The following is a 22770-nucleotide window of genomic DNA, read 5'->3' as shown; positions in this document are numbered from 1 at the left end:
GTCCTTACCTAAAAATTAGGGCTATTCTATATGCTAACTTGGAAGATGTAAGGTTGATTTTCTTTATCAATCAGAGCAATACTGCTCTGCAGTGAACTGTCTGAACAATGATTTAGAATGAGAGAGCGCAAGTGTGGACTCTCTAGTGTTCTGCTGCTCCTTCATATTCCAATCAGCAGGAAGGGGAGGTTTCTGAACTAAGCTATATTGCTTAAAGGAGAAGTAAGGCTAAAGCTCTTTTGGCCCTACTTCTCTTGTAGGTCACAGGAGTGCACTTCCTTCCGCACTCCTGTGACCTACAGGAGTAGTATTAGATCGATTGTGCATCAACCTAGGTGAGTATGAAGGTTTATTTTTTCAAACTTCATACTTGTATTTTAACTGGAGTAAAGGAATGTGCATTCCTAAAGGACAAATTAGCTAATAGTACAGTTGTCCATTAAAAAATTTCCTCAACCACCTGCCTTGCATAATACATACCTTCCTCCACCATTACAGAAATATTCACTGTGAGGCCCAACCTGGAGCCACACATTTTTTGCTTAGAAATCATTATTTTCTAACTGCTCATACACACCATGGCCCCATTCATTCCCATGGATCAGCCTCCAGCCCTCCTGCAGAGTATGGCTCATCCACTGGAATGAGGCAGCTGCAGTGTGCATGCATAAATAAAGTAGCTAATGTAGGTATTTTAACTATTTAGCTGTTAGCTTGGTTGTTATTGTTATATGATCTAGCAACAGACTGCTGCAAAGAACTAGAATCTTGAATAATATAACAGTACAGTAAAAAAAACTATACAATATATATATATATATATATATATATATATATATATATATATATATATATATATATATATATATATATATGTATATATACACACACAATATCTCACAGAAGTACACCCCTCACATTTTTGTAAATATTTTATTATATCTTTTCATGTGAAAACATTGAAGAAATGACACTTTGCTACAATCTAAAGTAGTGCACAGCTTGTATAACAGTGCACATTTTCTGTCTCCTCAATATAACTCAACACACAGCCATTAATGTCTAAACCGCTGGCAACAAAAGGCAGTACACCCCTAGGTTAAAATGTCCAAATTGTCCCAAAGTGTCAATATTTTGTGTGGCCTCCATTATTTTCCAGCACTACCTTAACCCTCCTGGGCATGAAGTTCACCAGAGCTTTACTGGTTGCCACTGGTGTCCTCTTCCACTCCTCCATGACAACATCACCTAGCTGGTGGATGTTAGAGAACTTGCACTCCTCCACCTTCTGCTTGAGGATGCCTCATACATGCTCAATAGGGTTTAGGTCTGGGGACATGCTTGGCCAATCCATCACCTTTACCCTCAGCTTCTTTAGCAAGGCAGTGGTCGTCTTGAAGATGTGTTTGGGGTTGTTATCATTTTGGAATACTGCCCTGCGGTCCAGTCTCCCAAGGGAGGGGATCATGCTCTGCTTCTGTATGTCACAATACATGTTGGCATTCATGGTTCCCTTAATGAACTGTAGCACCCCAGTGCCGGTAGCACTCATGCAGCCCCAGACATGACACTCCCACCATCATGCTTGACTGTAGGCAAGACACACTTGTCTTTGTACTCCTCATCTGGCTGCTGCCACACACGTTTGGCACCATTTAAACCAAATAAGTTTATCTTGGTCTCATCAGACCACAGGACATGGTTCCAGTAATCAATTTCCTTAGTCTGCTTCTCTTCAGCATACTGTCTGTGGGCTTTCTTGTGCATCTTCTTTAGAAGAGGCTTTCTTCTGGGATGACAGCCATGCAGACCAATTTGATGCAGTGTGTGGCGTATGGTCTGAGCACTGACAGCCAAGTTGACCCCCCCCCCCCCACAAACCTTCAACCTCTGCAGCAATGCTGGCAGCACTCATACATCTATTTCCCAAAGACAACCTCTGGATATCATGCTGAGCACGTGCACTCAGCTTTTTTGGTCGACCATGGCGAGGAGTGTTCTGAGTGGAACCTGTCCTGGTAAACCACTGTATGATCTTGGCCGACGTGCTGCAGCTCCATTTCAGTGTCTTGGCAATCTTCCTATAGCCTAGGCCATCTTTATGTAGAGCAACAATTATTTTTTTAGATCCTCAAAGAGTTCTTTGCCATGAGGTGCCATGTTGAACTTCTAGTGACCAGTATGAGAGAGTGAGAGCGATAACACCAAATTTAACACACCTGCTCCCCATTCACACCTGAGACCTTGTAACACTAACGAGTCACATGACACCGGGGAGGAAAAATGGGCAATTGGGCCCAATTTGGACATTTTAACTTAGGGGTGTACTCACTTTTGTTGCCAGTGGTTTAGGCATGAATGGCTGTGTGTTGAGTTATTTTAAGGGAACAGCAAATGTACACTGTTATACAAGCTGTACACTCACTACTTTACATTGTTGCAAAGTGTCATTTCTTCAGTGTTGTCGCATGAAAAGATATAATAAAATATTTACAAAAATGTGAGTGGTGTACTCAATTTTGTGAGATACTGTATATATATATATATATATATATATATATATGTATACACAGTATACTATTGCAAAGTATTATGTACACATTATATTACACAGTGACCACTCTCTTGTTGCTCAGAGATGGATACAGAAAATAAAATCTACCAATACCCTGGAGAATCATTATGAAAAGTGCTTATTTACAGCTGTGAGGTGATCACAATAAGAACGCTTGAAACCATCTTTACAATCTTATCTGCATGCAGAGTGCTTACATTTTCATGCAGAGTTTAAATTACAACATATACTACTGTTATCGTGCATGCTGGTCAGAGCTGATTGAAAGAGCAACCCTAAACTGCAGTGTTCATCAAACAGTGTGGAATCAGAAACAGGTGTATCCAGGGTTTATTATGTTCAAAATAGACTGTAAATGAGTGCACATTAACCTCCCTGGCGGTCTGATTATGTCCAGATTTCTGTGCTAAAAGCAGTAATTTTTTTTGCATGGAAATCTGTTGTTTTATATTTAAAAACTCACCTTCCCCATGCGATCCCCCACCATCCTCCCCCGCTGTCTTCCCGCTGTCCTCCCAGCTGATGCCGGCACCTGTCTTCCGCTTGCCGTTACTGCCAGCGTTGTGATGCAGGGGGGTGAAACCGACGGCAATTTCAAAAATGTAAATACACTAAATGACATGTTGCAAAGTTGTGATCCTAACGGATTACACTGTATCATGCCATTTCACCACAGGATTTCACCTGGTGACTTTTCCAGTCCTTTGTGCCTGGAAAATTGAGAACGACCATGGTGTCCAAAAAGCGTTATTTTTGCGCAAAAGCGCTTTTAGCTGTCGCTGGTTTTCAGTTCGCCTAAAAGCGTTTTTGTGCAAAAAGAACACTTTTTGGACGCCATGGTCGTTCAAAATTTTCCAGGCACAAAGCACTGGAAAAGCACAGGCAGGGCACTGGGAAAGTCACCAGGTGAAATCCTGTGGTGAAATGGCATGATACAGTGTAATCCGTTAGGATCACAGATTTGTATCATGTCATTTAGTGTATTTACACTTTTGAATTTGCCGCCGGTTCCACCCCCCTGCGTCGCAATGCTCGCAAGGAAGGGAACCGGAAGACACGTGCCGGCACTGGCTGGGAGGACAGCGGGAGGATGGCAGGGGAGGATGGCGGGGGATCGCAGGGGAAGGGAACTGGAAGGCAAGTGCCGGCAATCGGCTGTGCACAGAGCGGAGAGAGAGTGGGAGGACAGCGAGGAGGACGGCGGGGGATCGCAGGGAAGGTGAGTAACATTCTGGGGTAATCACGAGTGTGGCTCGGGGGTTACCGCTTTTGGTACTGAAAATTAACCCCGAGCCACACTCGGGAATGCCAGGGAGGTTAAACAAAAATTGTATTTCATTCAAACACAAAGAGTTTATTGTATGCCTGAAGGCATACCTTTTAACTGCTCCAATTTGGAGGGACTGTCCCTCTTTTGGAACCAAATTCCTCTGTCACTCTTTCCTCCTCAATTGTTACAGAAGTGTTCTTCTTCACTAAACTTTCAACTTATCTTATAATCTTGTTTTCTTTTTTCAAAAGCCAGTATAAAGGTGAATCTATGTTGAAACAAAACATATTATGCGTATAATAGGTTAATTTTGGCATATACATTCTTAACCGCTTTACGACTACAATGTAGCAGATTTACTGCTACAGAACGGCCGGTTTGTGCAGAATCACATGTATAAACAGTGCATATTTTTAGCACTGATCACTTTAAATAATGTCACTGGTCCCCCAAAAATTGTCAAAAGTGTCCTTTAGGTGTCTGATTTGTTCGCCACAATATTTTAGTCCTGCTATAAGTCGCTGATTTCTGTCATAATTATTTGGGATTTTTTACCAAAAATATGTACTGGAATACATATTGGCCTAAATTAATAAAGACATTTTATTTGTTATTTTTTTTTTTTTTATTGGATGTGTTTAAGAGCAGCAAGTAAAACATATTGATTTTCTAAATATAGTGTCATTCTTTTTTTCTAGCGCAAAAAAATTAATAATCACAGAAGTGATCAAATATCATGGAAAAAGGGGCATACATTTTCATATATTCAAAATCATTGGTTGTCTATGAGCCATCTTTGATACGGCTTTAAGCAAATTGATTTGAATTAAAGTCGCATCCAAGTCGAATCACGATGATCCGACTTGTGGTGCGACTTGCCAAAATGGGAAAAAGAAATGGCGTGGGGGGCTCCCTCAGGTTCCATACCAGGCCTTTCAGGTCTGTTATGGATTTTGAGGGGAACTCCATGCAAAAAAACGGTGTGGGGTCCCCCCCAAAATCCATACTAGACCCTCATCCGAGTATGCAGCCTGGCAGGTCAAGAAAGGGGGGAGGACGAGTAAGCGGCCCCACCCCTTCCTGGACCATACCAGGCCACACGCCTTCAACATGTGGGGTGGATGCTTTGGAGCAGGGGGGCTCAGCACCCCCCCACCCAAAGCACCTTGTCCCCATGTTGATGAGGACAAGGGCCTCTTCCCAACAACCCTGGGCGGTGGTTGTGGGGGTCTGCAGGCAGAGGGCTTGTGGGCCCCCAGATCCCAGACCCCCATGTGAATGGGTATGGGGTACATTGTGCCCCTACCCATTCACCCCAAAAAAGGCAGTGTAGTGTAAATAATGACAAGAGACGGTTTTGAGAAGTCCTTTATTAAAAATCTTCCTCTGGTCTTCTCCCTCTGGTCTTCTCCCTCAGGTCTTCTCCGCTGCCAACCTGGTCCACCTCCGACGATGCCTCCCATGATTATGCTGGCTCCGCTCCCTGCAAATTCTTATATAGCCATGGGGCATGGCCACCCAGTGACGTCACTCAGAGACATCGTCAGGTGACGGCACAAGGGGGCAGGGTCTCTGGGTGACATCACCGGGTGGTCACGTGCCATGGCTATATAAGAAGCCACAAAGAGTGGAGCTGGCATATTAACAGGAGACATTGTCTGAGGTGGACCTGATTGGCAGCGGAGAAGACCCGAGGGAGACGAACAGAGGGAAAAGACCGGAGGGAGAAAACCGGATTAAGATTTTTAATAAAGGACTTCTAAAAACCGTCTCTTGTCATTATTTACACTACACTGCCTTTTCTGGGGTAAATAGGTAGGGGTACAATGTACCCCATACCTATTCACAAGGGAAGGTCCGAGATCTGGGGGCCCCTTTGTTACAGGGGGCACCCAGATTCCCATAAGTCCCCTGCCCGCAGACCCCACACAACCACCGTTCAGCATTGTCAGGAAGAGGCCCTTGTCCTCATCAACATGGGGACAAGGTGCTTTGGGGTAGGGGGTGCAGAGCCCCCTCTGCTCCAAAGCACTCACCCCCTCATGTTGAGGGCATGTGGCCTGGTAGGTTCCAGGAGGGACATGTTCGGATAAGGGTCTGGTATGGATTTTGGAGGGGACCCCACAACATTTTTTTGCATGGGGTTCCCCTAAAAATCCATACCAGACCCAAAGGGCCTGGTGTGGAACCTGGGGGGCCCCCCCTCGCCATTTTGTTTTCTCACTTTATCGTGGAGTTCCTCCTCAAGATCCTCAGAGCGCAAGTCGCACCATGATCCAACTTGGATGCGACTTCCATTCAAACCAATAGGCTCCCATAGGGAACTATTGATTTTCAAATGAAAAAAAAAAAAACATTTGAGGCAGCCTAACGCTGTATAAGCAATGTTAAGCCGTTAGGAGCGTCAGATGTTTTTACAGCTGTAGCGCTGGTCCTCAGAATGCACTGGCCCTGTTTTGTTTTTTTTGCAGCTTAAAAACCCCTATGCCACTTACAGCTTCAAGACTTCTGTGTGTACATGAGGCCATAAAATAACATGGAGAGGCATTTTTAAGCTGCAAAAAAATGTCTGATGCTCCTAAAAGCAGCTGCAAAAACGCCCTGTGTGCATGAGGCTTTACTGTCAGTGATAATAGTAAACAGGACAAAAAGAGAGGCTGAATCATCCTAATGAGAGAGCAAACAGCAATAAAACACCTTGCAGGTATTTGATACCTTTTCCACTCTATCCAAAACAAAAAAATGTTTGCCTTTAGTTATAGGTCAGAGATATTAAAACAGAAGAGAAAATAGTCTAACACTGTATGCTAAGAACATATGACCTGAAAGAAATAATATGAGGGAGATCCCTGCACTGTGTACAAAGTTTATAGACAATCCTGTGCTCACCACCCACAGTGTATTGAATAAGCTACTGCAGAGAGTGAACTGCTATATAGAACTGATTCAATGTTTCGGAGGCAAAACTTGCACATCACCTAAAGTAAATAATATGCAGGGATTCAAAATAGTTCTAATGACAATTTCCTGGAGTAGTTCCCTTAAAAACTACCTGCGCCTAATCTGAGCAAGCATTTTCACCAATGTTGGTAACATTACTGATACATGCTGCAAATGGAAGGAAACTGGTGGTAATTAAGAACAACTCTGAGCTGGTGTACAGAGGTATGCCAGTGCTCAGAAAGTGACATGACTGTGCTGGGAAGCTGTCATGAAAGCGACAGCTTCCTACGCAGTAAAGTTTCTCCAGCCTCATTCAGCTGTCACTCTAAAGATTCCCCAGTGGAAAGCTAAATGTAAACAATGCCCTTTTTTGTGAAATGAGTTGTCACTGGGTGGGTGAAGCCTGATATGGAAATGAGAGACTAGTTTCTCATCAGATCCTTTTGAATGACAGCGCATGGCAGTGAGCAGATTTAAAAGGTGCTATTAGATTGAATAGCTGTGACTGGTCTGCCACTTCTGTGTGTTGTCAATCAAAAGTAAAGGTCTGGTATGGATTTTAAGGGGAATTCCCATGTCAAAAAAATAAATAAATAAATAAATGGCGTGGGGTCCCTCTAAAATTCATAGCAGACCCTTATTTGACCATGCAGCCTGGGAGACCAGCAAAGGGGAGAAGAGTGAGCCATACCAGGCCACATGCTCTTAACATGGGGGGGGGGTGCTTTGGGGAAGAGGGGTTTTTCTCCTCCACCCCAAAGCACCATGTCCCCATGTTGATAGGGACAGGGGACACCTCCACCACAACCCTGGTTGTGGGGGTCTGTGGGCAGGGGGCTTATCAGAATCTGGAATCCCTCTTTAACAAGGGGGCTCACTGATCCTGACCCCCCCCCCATGTGAATGAATGAGTATGGGGTACATTATACCCCTACTCATTCACCAAAAAAAGTGTCAAAAAGAAATAAAAGCGCACACACAATTTTTGACAATTTCTTTATTAAAAATAAAATGCAATGTCCCGGATTTAGATCCATCATCAATCACAATGCCGATGTCACCTGGTGGCACTACCCTCATGTGATTTCACTGACGCAGCATGCACCATTTGGTGATGTCACACAGGGCAGTGCTACCAGATGAAGTCACCATGTGGCTCCGCCCCTTATGTAATTAAGAGCTGTCAGATGTTGGAGCAGGCAGACCATTGTTAGCCTTCGTCACAGGCAGAGCTTTTTTTTTTCTTTTCTCAGGTCCAGCGGGCAGCGCCTCTTCACCCCAAAGCACCCCCCCATGTTGAGAGTATGTGGCCTGGTATGGTTCAGGAGGGGAGGGGGGTGCTCCCCCTTTCCTGGTCTGCCAGGCTGCATGCTTGGTTAATGGCCTGGTATGGATTTTGGGGGGGACCCCACGCCATTTTTTATACATTTTTGGCATGGAGCTCTACTTAAAATCCATGGATCTACATCAAGTAACATTTTCTTTTTTTTTAATAAAGAAATTTTCAAAAACTGTGTGTGTGTGTGTTTATTTATTTTTGACACTTTTTTGCTGAATGAAAAGAGGTACAATGAATCATGGGGGGGGCAAATATGGGGCCCCTCTTGTTAAAGAGTGCTTTCAAATTCTGATAAACCCTCTGCCCGTAGACCCCCACAACCCCAACCCAGTGTTGTGGGGAAGAGGCCCCACTTCAAAGCACTCCCCATGTTGAGGGAATGTGGCCTAGTATAGTTCATAGTATAGTCCCCCTTTCCTGGTCTGCAAAGCTGCATGCTCAGATAAGGGTCTGGTATGGATTTTGGGGGGGATCCCACGGCATTGTTTTGAAACATTTTGGCTTGGGAGTTCCCCTCAAAATCCAATATAGATCTTAGGGTCTGGTATGAATTTTGGGGGACCCCCATGCCATTTTTTTAAAATTTTGCCATGGTGTTTCCCTTAAAATCCATACCAGATCCAGATGGCCTTGTATGGATTTGAGAGGAACCCTACACCATTTGTTTGACATTTATGTATTGTTGGCAATGGCTTGCACCCGAGAAAATCAAATGTAATTTTTTTTTCTTTATATATATCAGTTTTGCTGAAACAGGTTCTATACATGACACAGATGCACCACTTTACAGGCAGACTAAGGAGACCCCCCTGCCCAGGCACTATATTTAAAGGATTTTTTATTTTTTATGTATTTATTATTATTATTTATTTCACTTTAAGCATCATTTAAATCACTGCTCCTGTAAAAATGATCTTTATTTGAAAATAAATTTGCCTTGATATGTGTCCCCCAGAGCAGTATTAAGGCCTCTATACCCTTTGGCCAATAACTTACATATTAGCCTTAAAGCGGAGTTCCGGGCACAAAAACAATTTTTTTTTTTGTGCCCCTCCGCTAGGAATGCCTCACCTGAAAAGGAATTGGATAGTTAATTTTTTTTTTTTTGTTTACTTACCTTGCAATTGAAGATCGAAGATACTCACCTCAGAGTACTTCCTCCCTCGGAGCCGCGGCTCACCCCGTCACTTCCTGCCTCGCTATGATTCCTGGGAGCTGAACGTCACAGCTCCCAGGAATCAATGCGACGGCACCGGCCCTGCTCGTCATTTCCGGGCGACGCCGCATTCCCCTGCTAAACAGCTTCTGGGCATGCCCAGAAGCTGTTTAGGAATGCGGCGCCGCGCCGGAAGTTACGAGAGGGGCCGGTGCGGCGCATTCTGGGACAAGAAGACGCGGAAGAAGACACAGAAGAGGACCGCGCCGGCTTCAGCTGCCCACAAGAGAGATGGAAACGCTGTGGAAGAAATTTTCTAAGCAAGTATTTCTTCTAAAAGGTAAGTGCGAACCGGGACAGATCAGAGGCTAGCCATTGTGGAATGTGCTAGCCCTGACTGTCCCGGGGGTATGTTTATTAAAAAATTACATCTGTGCCCGGAACTCCGCTTTAAAAACGGGGATTTTTGATTTTTCTAATTCAGGTCCCATAGACTTTAATAGAGTTTGCTGCTTGGGTTCGAACTTTTTACATGTTCGGGAGTTCTGGTGCAAACCGAACAGAGGGGTGTTCGGCCCATCACTAATCTTCACTTCCCCATTCAAAATAATAAATTAGAAATGTTTTCTGGGCCTGGCTTTTTGTAGCTTTATGTGACAATCTTGGAAACTATATCTGCTATCATGCACTGCCTTATTACATCACAGAATAGGGTGTGTTTACCACTCTGGACAACACCTCCCTCATTACTATACTAATTGAACAGAGAGTGTACAATCAGATTGCATAGTGTATGGCAAACTTTCTACAAGTACATGGGAAGGAGACATTCAGTTGTCAATATTGTGGTAATCCAGGTCCAGCTTAGTAAGCACACCAATTTCAATCTCAGGCCCCATTCACAAAGCATAGTGGGTGTGCATGTTTTTTGGTACGTTTTTCCCGCAACACACCTATAGCAGCCCATTGATTTCAAAGAGCTGCCCTATGTGTGACAAACAAAGCAAAGTATCTCATGGGGCATTTTGCCACGCTGCAGTTTGCACATTTTCTATTGCACATTTGTCACATGTTTTGCATCCAACAAAATGCACCATTAACAGCCACCTACTCTCCAGTAGATGTTTGGGATTTCGAATAACGACATTTAAAGTGCAACTAGTTCATCTAGGCGTATAAAGGTGCTGTACACTAACAATTTGATTGTACGATCTCTGTGCAATCTCCTTTAGATTTAATATAACTATCTTATAGAAGGACACACCTATCTTTCCACACCCTCTATATCCAATCAAGTAGGTTCTTGCATTACATAGTGGATTTTAGATCTAAAGAGGAATGTATTTTTAAACTGCACAGTGGATTGTGAACTTTACCTCCATTACTAGTAAAAAATACATAATTAAATAAAAATATCCCATAGTTTGTAGACTGTATATTTATTTCACAATCAATCAATATTCGCTTATTGGAATTTTTTTTACCAAAAATGTTACAGAAAATATATTGGCCTATATTAATGAAGAAAATTCATTTTTTAAACATTTTTATTGGGTATGTTTTATAGCAGAAAGCAAAACATGTTTTTTTTTATTTCAAAATTGTTGCTCTTTTTTTGTTTATAGCGCAAAAAATAAAAAAATGCAGTGGTGATCAAATACCACCAAAAGAAAGCTCTATTTGTGGGGAAAAGGACATTCATTTTATTTGGGTAAAGTGTTGCATGACCGCACAATTATCAGTTAAAGTAATGCAGTGCTGTATGGCAAAAATGGCCTGGTCATGAAGGGGGGTACATTTTCCGAAGGGCAAGTGGTTATTAAGTGCACTGGTAAATGTTTGCTGTTAATTAGATTGCTGTTTGAAGTTTGCATTGTATGTGGTGACTGCCCCTATTTTTGAAATGTATAAAAAAAAACTGAATTTTTTTCAGTAAAGTGATTCTCTTGGTTTTTACCTCAACATCTTGTCTGCATACAATACTTGGGAGAAAGGGCTGGTATTAGAAATCAGTCTGTTGGAAGGGGGTTTGGAGTTTAGGAGGCACTTAGGCGGGGTGGCAAGCGGTCCATTACAGTTTTCCCAGACCAAATACCAGGACAGGTAGCAGAAATTATTGAAGGCATTTTCTATAGTAGACCATTCTCATAAAAAAGTGTTGAGCTGTCACAAATCTGTGGGTATACAGTATATGTATATCACGCACTTGGCAAGCTAAAAAAAAAAAAAAAAAACACAATGCAAACTTTTTGCTTTTATGTTTGTGAGTACCATTTTAATTTTGTTTTTAATAAAATAGCATACAGTACTACACTTTTGGATGTTTTTGTCTTTTCCTTTGTATGGATCTGTGGTGATGAGATCAGATATAGTCATCCTGTGGTTTAATGTCTTTATGAGAGAGATTTGTGGCATTGACAGCTGCATGGTCAGTCTGGAGGCATCCATCCATCCATTCCCCACCTATCCATATGGGATCCTGTTTCATCTAAATGCTGTTTTAGACCTCTTATAATGTGAGCTCCAAACTTCTGCTAAGCAGCTTTACTTTTCACATGGTGGCTGGTGCACTTTGGATTCATCAAGATTTTTCATGGTTATCTACATATAAGAAACACTTTTGGACTTTTAATAATTTATGGGTTTGTTGTGATTTAATATAATTTATATATGTGACTGGGCAACCCATGAGACAGATTTTGATATGTGTGTGTAAAATCAGTGAGCTTGCCTAGTGTGTGATTTTTTTATATGTATATACAATATCTCAAAAAAGTGAGTACACCCCCTCACATTTTTGTAAATATTTTATTCTCTTTTCATGTGACAACACTGAAGAAATGACACTTTCCTACAATGTAAAGTAGTGAGTGTACAGCTTGTATAACAGTGTAACTTTGCTGTCCCCTCAAAATAACTCAACACACAGCCATTAATGTCTAAACCACTGGCAACAAAAGTGAGTACACCCCTGAGTGAAAATGTCCAAATTGGGCCCAAATAGCCATTTTCCCTCCCCGGTGTCATGTGACTCTTCATTGTTACAAAGTCTCAGGTGTGAATGGGGAGGAGGTGTGTTGAATATGGTTTTATCGCTCTCATTCTCCCATACTGGTCGCTGGAAGTTCAACATGGCACCTCATGGCAAAGAACTCTCTGAGGATCTAAAAAAAAGGATCGTTGCTCTACATAAAGATGGCATAGGCTATAAGAAGAATGCCAAGACCCTGAAACTGAGCTGCAGCAGGGTGGGCAAGACCATACAGCAGTTTAACAGGACAGGTTCCACTCAGAACAGGTCTCGCCATGGTCGACCAAAGAAGTTGAGTGCACATGCTCAGAGTCATATCCAGAGGTTGTCTTTGGGAAATAGACATATGAGTGCTGCCAGCATTGCTGCAGAGGTTGAAGGGGTGGGGGGGGGGGTCAGACTGTCAGTGCTTAGACCATGCGCCGCACACTGCATCAAATTGGTCTGCATGGCTTTCATCCAAGAAGGAAGCCTCTTCTAAAGATGAAGACAAGCAGACTAAGGACATGGATTACTGGAACCATGTCCTGTGGACTGATGAGACCAAGATAACCTTATTTGGTTCAGATGGTGTCAAGTGTGTGTGTGGCAACCAGATGAGGAGTACAAAGACAAGTGTGTCTTGGCTACAGTCAAGCATGATGGTGGGAGTGTCATGGTCTGGGGCTGCATGAGTGCTGCTGGGACTGGAGCACTGTAGTTCATTGAGGGAACCATGAATGCCATCGTGTACTGTGACATACAGAAGCAGAGCATGATCCCCCTCCCTTTGGAGAGGGCAGTATTCCAACATGATAACGACCCCAAACACAACTCCAAGATGACAATTGCCTTGCTAAAGAAGCTGAGGGTAAAGGCATGTCCCCAGACCTTAAACCCTATTGAGCATCTGTGGGGCATCCTAAAATGGAAGGTGGAGGAGTGCAAGGTCTCTAACCTTCACCAGCTCCGTGATGTCATCATGGAGGAGTGGTAAAGGACTCCAGGGGCAACCTGTGAAGCTCTGGTGAACTCCATGCCTAAGAAAGTTAAGGCAGTACTGGAAAATAATGGTGGCTACACACACTTTGGGCCCAATTTGGTCATTTTAACTTAGGGGTTTACTCACTTTTGTTGCCAGCGGTTTAGACATTAATGGCTGTGTGTTGGAGTATTTTGAGGGGAAGGCAAATTTACACTCTTATACAAGCTGTACACTTACTATATTACATTGTAGCAAAGTGTAATTTCTTCAGTGTTGTCACATGAAAAGATATAATAAAATATTTACAAAAATGTGAGGGGTGTACTCACTTATGTGAGATACTTTATATATATATATATATATATATATATATATATATATATATATATATATATATATTGTAATACGGGGGACAATATATATTGGGACACCTGCCTTTACATGCAGATGAACTTTAATGCCATCCCAGTCTTAGTCTGTAGCTATAACAGCTTCAATTCCTCTTTGAAGGCTGTCCACAAGATTTAGGAGTGTGTCAATGGGAATGTTTGACCATTCTTCCAGAAGCACATTTGTGAGGTTAGGCACTGATGTTGGATGAGAAGGCCTGGCTTGAAGTCTGCACTTTAATTTATTCCAAAGGTGTTTTATTGGGTTAAGGTCAGGACTCTGTGCAGGCCAGTCAAGTTCTCCCCCCCCCCCCAACTCGCTCATCCATGACTTTATGGACCCATGATGACATATATGCTGATGAAACACATTTGGAGGAGCTTAGCGGCTTGACATCGCCACTTCTGGTAGCCGGACATTGTGTTGGTTGGAAACATTCCTTTTAATATATATCGATTGACACTTGGATTTACATGAGATTTTATCTACATTACTTGTGAGCACTTTGTTTTTTTTAAAAAAAAAGTTTTTGTCTGTAACACTGGGCCATGGGGTGTTTTTTGCCTGTCTCCACATCCTATGCGATCTGAGGTCACGTCCTTGAAGGAGTGTGTTACAGCCTGAGGGACACAGTTATCAGGTGACCCTATGAATGTGGTGGTTTGAAGTTAGTTATTACAAAAAAATCTTTTTTGACTGCTTTTGGTTAAGTTGTCCATCATTTAGGGTAAGGGTCAGTGTGTGTCCCTGCTTTTGGTGGCGAGTTTTCATTAGCACCTGTCATGTTAAATTACAGTCACTGAACCCTTATCTATGAACTTTCCATCTCCTAATGTTATGGACTTTATTCATGTTTAAAGTGATGTATTTATTTTATATTAGGTTCCTAAATAAAACAACCATGACTCATCTGATAGCAGAATGTAAAGAAAAGAAAAGCCAGCATAAAAAAAATAAAAAATAAACAGTATCGGGTCCCCATCCAATCCATACAAGGCCCATTAAGTCTGATACAAATTTTGGGGGGCCTCACACCAATTTTTAATTTTTTTTTGATGTGAGGTTTTACCTTAAATCCATACCAGACTTGAAGGGCCTGGTATGGATAGGAAGGGAACCCCACGCTGTTTTTTTTTTCAATTCATTAGAGCTGAGAACCCTGCCATGGTTGTTAAGGATGTGGCGGGTCTAGACTCCTTAACAACCAGCAGTATTCATGAAATAGCATGTGGCTAGACTATGACTTATTTAACCTCCTTAGCGGTAATCCCGAGCGTGACTCGGGGTTGGTTTTTCATATCAGGAGCGGTAACCCCGAGTCACGCTCGGGGTGGATTGCAGAGAGCGCAGCGGTGTTCTCTTACCTTCTCCTGGCGATCCAGCGATGATCTCTCATTGCTGTGACCGCCAGCCGAGAGTCCCGCCGCTCCTCCGTCGGTCTCCGTCGCTCTGATCACTTCCTAGTTCCGTTCCCTGCAGCAGCAATGCTGCATGGGAGCGGAACTAGGGAGGGAAATAAAAAAAAAAAACGTTGCACAAAACACAAAACACATTTTATATTATATATATATATATATATATATATATATATATATATGCATATAGGGAGGGAAATTAAAAAAAAAAAAAAAAACGTTGCACAAAACACAAAACACATTTTATATTATATATATATATATGCATATATATATATATATATATATATATATATATATGCATATATATACATGTGTGTATATATATATATATATATATATATATATATATATATATATATGCATATATATACATGTGTGTATATATATATATATATATATATATATATATATATATATATATACACCGGTATATATATATATATATATATATATATATATGCATATATATATATATATACATATATATATATATATATATATATATATATATATATATATATATATATATATATGCACACACACATATATCTATATATAATATATAATGCATGAATTATAATCTAATCAATAATGTAATTTTATTATATATATTATATATTAAATAATAAAATGATATTATTGATTCGATTATAATTCACGTGTTTGTGTTTCAAATTTATCACATCTGGGATGTCTACTAGACTCTTGTTTTGGTCAGGTTTAAGTCAGTAATTACTAAGAATTGTAGGCCTATAATACATAACGCCAAATTTCCATGAAAAGAATTGTACCGCTTTTGGTATGTAATTCCTGACATAATCATACCGCCAGGGAGGTTAACAAATGCTTCTGTTTATATATGTATTTTTTTTTCTGTAAATCGACTTTTAACTTGGTTTATGCAATAGTTCCCAAATGTTTCATATTTGTATGGCAAATACCCCATACACCTTTAACCACTTTGCCGCTGCTCACTAGAGCACTACTGCGGCAAAGTGGCTCGATAACGTCGGGCAACATAGACCTACGTCGCCAGACATTTCCCATTCCCAAGCTCGCTCCCGCTGTATTCAGTCACAGCGGGAGTCGGGCCAGGGGAGGAGCGGGAATCGAGTGTGGAGATCCGCCTGCTTGTGTAAACACAAGCGGACGGATCTCCTAAGTGACAGGCAGGGTCAGATTGCAGGATTCAGCATAGCTGAACCTGCGATCTGTCCTTATGTCACATAGTCCCCTCCCCCCACACACGTCAGTAAGCACCAGGCATACATTAACCCCTTAAGCACCAATAAAAATTAACCCCTTCCCTGCCAGTGTCATTTTTACAGTAACAGTGCATACTTATAGCACTGATTACTGTAGTAATGTCACTGGTACCCTCAAAAATGTCAGTCAAGGGTCCAATCTGTCCGCCACAATGTCGCAGTCCCGCAAAAAAAATCGCAGATTGCCGCCATCACTCGCAGATCGCCGCCACACATCAAAAACGACAGAAATCTTTCCCTTAGTAAACGCAATAACTTTTGCGCAAACCAATCAAAATACGCTTATTGCGATTTTGTTTACCAAAAATATGTGGCAGAAAACAAATTGGCCTAAAATGATAAAAAATTTTGAATTTTACATTTTTTTGGGGGGGAATTTCATATAAAAAAATGTGAAAAATATTGTTATTTTTTCAAAATTGTCACTATTTTTTTGTTTATAGTGCAAAAAGTAAAAATCGCACAGGTGATCAAATACTACCAAAAGAAAGCTGTGTTTGTGGGAAAAAAAGGATGTAAATTTCGTTTGGGTACGGTGTTGCACGACCGTGCAATTGTCAGTTAAAGTTGCACAGTGCCGAATCGCAAAAAGTGGCCCAGACGTAAGACAGCAAAATGCTCCGGTGGTAAAGTGGTTAATAAATTGAGCTTTTCAATATCACATATGATATTTGGATACATGACCCAAATATTACATGTGATCTCCTTTAGTGAATTAAGTCCAGAGTCCTTTAAGATTGTTTTCAATTTTTTTTTTTTATACAACAGCCGAGCATGACAAAAGAAAAACTTGTATAAATAGCTTAAGGCTCCGTTCACATCTAGGCGTTTTGGGGCGTTTTTGGGGCGTTTTTCTGCTCTAGGATCAGCTCTCAAAACGCCCAACAAGACAAATCCTATTCATTTCAATGGCCCCTGTTCACATCTGAGCGTTTTGACGCTGTTTACAAAACGCCCAACGCTCAAAAAAGTACATGAGCTTCTTTTTGGGCAGATTACAGGCGTTTTCCATTGATCTCTATTCAATCTAAAAACGCCTGCACAAAAATCGCGGTAAAAATCGCGGTAAAATCGCGGTAAAAAAACGCGAAAAACGCTACGCTCAGGTGTGAATGTAGCCTAAGAGCAAAACATTTTCTTAGTTAGTATAGAGCTACAGCTGTGTAGCTTAGAAGCTTTTAGGTGAATTTCCTCAAGATATGACATGTTAAGATGCATCCAGTAAAATTTCTATACTGCTCTTTGATGTATTAGTACAAAGACAGAGCAAAGTTTAGTAACAAATATAAACTAATCATAATACAGTCTGTATTGATTCAATAACAAAAAAACTAAGACCTAATTGATTACTATGAATTATGCAGCTTTCACATTGTTTTACCCCTTTTTCTTATTAGATTAGCTAGAGATTCTATCTACTATATTAAATTGAGTAAAGTATTATTAAACTGTCTCAAATGTATTCATTCTATCTGCATTCAGCAATATCAGCCTGCATTTATTTTTTGATTGACGCTCATGTAATTCCTACTGGAGATTTGTATTTCTCACGCTAGGTTTTTGTATGCCTCACAAGTATTTTACAAGCAGTGCAGAGAGATTTGGAAAAAATACAACAGACTTCTTGCCAAAGTTATCTTACCAATAAGTTTCCTTGACTGGATCTGTGCCACTGATCGTGAACTTCATGAAAGTGCTATAATTTAAAGTTTATACCAAACTGTAAAACAGTCCACAGATTTGTCATACAACTGATCGCTTCAGACATTATTTTGTCCATTTTCAGGAAATATGGCTGGCACTACCAGCTTCCTTTGCAGCACAATAAATCACAGCCGCGTTTGGAAAAATAAGCAACAAAATGGCAGTTATGTGGCATCCTTATTGTTTGGAAAATTTTGCAGTTTAAATACCAGCATGAGCTATCAACAATAGCTTGCTTAAAGAATTGATTTTCCTGCTATATATATATATATATATATATATATATATATACTGTATATATGCTGTATATATGCTGTATATATGGTATATACTGTATGTTTGGTTACAAACAAGTAAATTTGAACTTTAAAGAGAACTTTTTAGTAGGGAATATGAAAGCTGCAAAAAGCTCCACTTTTTTGAAGGTTTAGTCCCTAGGGTTATTATACTAATTCTGATGTCGCTACTTGGTTACTGACCTGAAACATGCATGCAGCAAGGGCACTCTATGTCTGAATATACCCGTTTAAGGTAAGTGAATCACCAAGTAGTGAAGGATGAATCAACCTGAAAGCTCCGGCACTTATACTAAAACAATAATATTCAGTAATGGTATTAGCTCCCAAACTTTTCTCTTGGAAGATTCCCCTTAAGAATTTATGTATATGTATAGTCAAAGCTTTTTTTTTTCTATTTTTCCATTATCACCATGATAGAAAGTAAAAGGAAATCTAAAACTGTATAGATGTCACCAGAATGAGAGATGAGGGACACCCATTGCAAGGCAATGGTCTAAGAGGGGAATTCCCCTTTTTTTGAGAAGATTTCCTCTCACATTCTTTTGCATATTCCGGGCCGGACATGAAAAGGAAACTCTCAAACAGGAAACATGATATAAAAATATAAAAAATCAGTGGTCCTAACTCTTCCCATCACTAAAAAAAAAAAAATGTGGCTATACATACTGTACAAAAAAGTCAGTCAGCTTACACATTTTTCTTACTACCTAACATTCTTTGAACACAAAAAAGTTTGGTTGGGGTTTGCTACTACCTAATTTTTCCAGTCCTTTGCTTAATCTTTGGAATTACTTTGTAGTTCACATAGGCAGTGCAGTATATGGGACCTATGCTGGCTAGTTGTGCCCATATTTTCAACACTAGCTCTAGGAAATCACCTTATTACACTTTGTATTATAAAGCCGTTTTGTATTTCTGCAGTTTTATTTCTAGAGGTCATCAAAATGCATTTGTTTGGTAGCATATGATTAAATAACATTCAATACACAACTTCATTGATGAGTGGATTGAGTTGGTTCAGCTTTTTGGGGTTGATTTATTATGGTAGGGGATTTGTTTCTTTTTGAATATTCAATTAGGTGCAAAGAAAAAAAAGAAGTATTTTTTTTCTATATTTTTGCTTGCACATTATTGAGTTATAGATAGAAATAAGCAGAGCTTGACCTCATTCACTAAGCTAAGGGTAAATTCCCCTTGCATAGAGCAACGCTTCCTGCAAAGTTAACAGTCCATTGGATTTTAGTAAACCAACTTTACTCTGTCAATTATCAAAATAGGTAGACTGTGATTTTGGACGTTAACAGATACTAATCCTTATCTGTATGACAAGCCCTACTGTATACATTATGGAAGATAGTGCATGTTGTAAATGCAATTCTTTTTCCTCTCACAGAGCCTAACTGGTTCTCTTGAAACAAAATGAGCTATGCATTATGCTACCATTATAATCCTGCACCCTACCGGAGGAGTCAATATGAAACATTTGCTGATCATAGAAAATGTATATGGGAAAAATACCTTGTCCCAACTCTCATTAAAATACTAGATAAAGGGAAGAGAAACTCATGGGACAAAAGTACATAAAGGACAGTTTTATCAAAACTGTAACACAAAAAAAGTAATAGTGAAGTTGTTGCTCATGCAAACATATTAAGTTTCAAATGTAATTCATTTATTTATCTAATTATTTTTTGCTAAACAGTAATAAGAACCCTACCAGAAGATTGAGCAATATTATTAATTGTATCTTCCTTTAAGAATAACACTATTTGTATATACTAATGTGTGAGGACAGACAGGTCTGTGTCAGCCCTCCCCACAAGAACATTTTTTTTGTGTGGCCCAACTTCCTTCCCCAATGGTTTTGTGAGTGGAAAATCATACAGAGGCAGCTTGTAAACTGTGTATTGGTACTTGAAAAGTAAAATAAACTGTTTCTACTCTATTGCTTCTAGGTTTACAGAACAAATTGGTAATTTCACTATTTCACCAGTGAAAATGCATGGGATAGATGGTATGGCAGCATTCTGAAAAGTTGTATTATAATTAAAGTGGACCTGCACTAGTCATCATTGCTGTCTTCCCCCTGCCCAAGTCCCCACAATATATAAAATATTTTTTTTTTAAATTAGCTTGTTCACCTTTTTTTCCTGAACCCTCACCCCTGGCTGCCATTCTTGCCTAGGTGAGAAGTACATTTCCATCACTTCGAAGCCTCCTGGCATAAGAGGGGGATAATGAGGGGAGTGAAGCTCCTCTTTAGTAATGTTTTACTGAATGTCAGCAATGCAATGTGCGGGTATGGCTGGGTGCTACTCTTGGCGGCTCCACAGCTCCAAACCTAATGCTGGCCGTAGACAGTTGATTATTGTTTGATTACTCAGCAGGAATCAAACAAATTCCCCCATCCACACATGTGAGATTCACTGTTATGTCATTGTATTCTGACAGTGGTACTCCTCAGCTGTCAAAATACACTTATCAGTGGCTGCAGCATATTGACTGCAAGCCACTGAGCAACAAAAGTTTTCTAACAGTCCTGTTCGACAAACGTTAATCATTAGATTGACTTCTGTTGAGCAGATACGGAAAAAGATGGTTTAAAATTCGGCTGCTGAGAACAGGGTAGTTTAATTGTAGAAGTGAAAAAGTAATCATTTAGGGATTAGAAAAAATTAAAAGTGGCAATTTTTGTATTCTGTATCTGATGATCAACAATATACTTGAGCCTATGCATACTTGCCTGGTTTGATCCAGCATAATGCATGCATTTTCCTGAATTAAAATACAAATCAAGTAGAAATGACATTCTTTCCTAGGGGGATGGTTTACACCTCTGCACTCATGTTTTGTGTAAAAGGCACACCTATGCATTTGTGTTACTATGCTGCATGTGAAGAGAACAGGGTAAATCCATTTGTAAACGTATATTCTCTGTGTGACATCTACGGTATGCAAAGTCTGTGCAACGGAATTTAACCAGCAACAAATAATTTCTCTCACCTTGCATTTTAGTAACTGCATTTTGACTGTTTCTGCCTCGGAGGCTGTTATACTTTGTGCTTTCAGCCAGTTTTCAGCTGTAATTGCTGTCTGCTCCAATTGTTGTAACTGGGAGTAAAAGGCAATGATGCTATTTTGATATTCCAGCCAAGAAAGTTTCTCACTCAGTAACTGACAGAAATCTGTCCACCGGCTGTTCAAATGTTGAGATGATTGTTGGATGTTATCTGCATTAAGGCCATCTATGAAAAAAATTATATCATAATTCATTTGTACACATCTTTAAAATATATGTATATGATATATGTAGACAAAAACAGTGTGTTTTCTATAAGAAAGCAAAACAAATCTAGCCATTCTACAAAACGAAGATGTACAAACTCTTCATGACATTAGTTAAAGAAAGTTCTAATTTTATATTAAAAGGTCAATTCCACCTGCTTGAAACACCATCCAAATGTATGGACTGTTGGCGGTGGATTTAATAAGGGTTCAATGAATTAGTAGTAAGTGCTTCTTCCTTGATGCGCATAATGTGGTTAAAAAAAAAAAAAAAATGAAGGCAAAGTTAGCACATTGGTCACTTTACCGTGTCTAAACTTACCTATGCCACCATCCCCCAACAGGATCCATCACTATAGCCTATAGTAAATAGCATTTTTGTACTCACTATAAAATACTTTTCTTCTAAGAAGAAATGGACACTGGCAACAAAAAATTAGCCAGCACAGGATCACCAGTCCACATCCAACATGCCTCCCTTTTGTAGCCAACCAATACCAAGAGCATGAAAATGTTTTCTTTTTCATATATTGAGGGACATCGGAAATATTAAAACAGTTGGAATATCCAAATCAGTCCAACAAAGGGGTGGGCAACATAGCATCAAAGGCTAACAGACCCAAGAAAAAATAGACACCTGGGTCCTGCCTGCAGCTGAAGGAGCCACCTGAAGGGCCTAATGCCTGAAGCTGGCATCAGATGAGGCCTGAATATCTGCCTGGTAGAAAAAAAAAGAAAGAAAACAAAACAAAAGAACAGATGATCCTGGGCTGGAGCACCCCAATAGATACGCCCCGTTGTGTGATGTTGGGGAAACCAGTCAGGGACCAGCATTGCTGGAGCAGAGCGACGCCCCTAGCTGCCAGGGGAAGAACTCCTCCAGTGAGGCTGGGAGAAAGGGAAAGGAAAGACAGGTGCTGGTGGTAGGGGACTCAATTATTAGAAGGGCAGACAGTGTAATCTGTGACAAAGACCGTGTGTGCCGAACAGTCTGTTGTTTGCCGGGCGCTCGGGTTCGGCACATAGCGGATCGGGTGGACAGATTATTGGGTGGGGCTGGGGAAGACCCAGCTGTCATGGTACACGTGGGTACCAATGACATAGGCAGAGGAAGACGGAGAGTCCTAAACG

General features: G+C 40.5%; 1 protein-coding gene across 1 annotated transcript in view; it reads right to left on the bottom strand.

Moving 5' to 3' along the window:
- DMD (dystrophin) overlaps nt 1-22770 on the bottom strand; it is a 3625631-nt gene that overhangs the window by 2163408 nt on the left and 1439453 nt on the right. The window contains exon 20 of the mRNA XM_082246191.1: nt 21358-21599. Within this exon, the coding sequence (XP_082102317.1) occupies nt 21358-21599 (242 nt within the window). The remainder of the gene's footprint in view (nt 1-21357; nt 21600-22770) is intronic.

This window comes from Pelophylax lessonae, assembly GCF_965119305.1.
Source record: "Pelophylax lessonae genome assembly, chromosome: 2".
NCBI lineage: Eukaryota > Metazoa > Chordata > Amphibia > Anura > Ranidae > Pelophylax > Pelophylax lessonae.
This window is presented reverse-complemented; position numbering and strand designations above follow the sequence as displayed.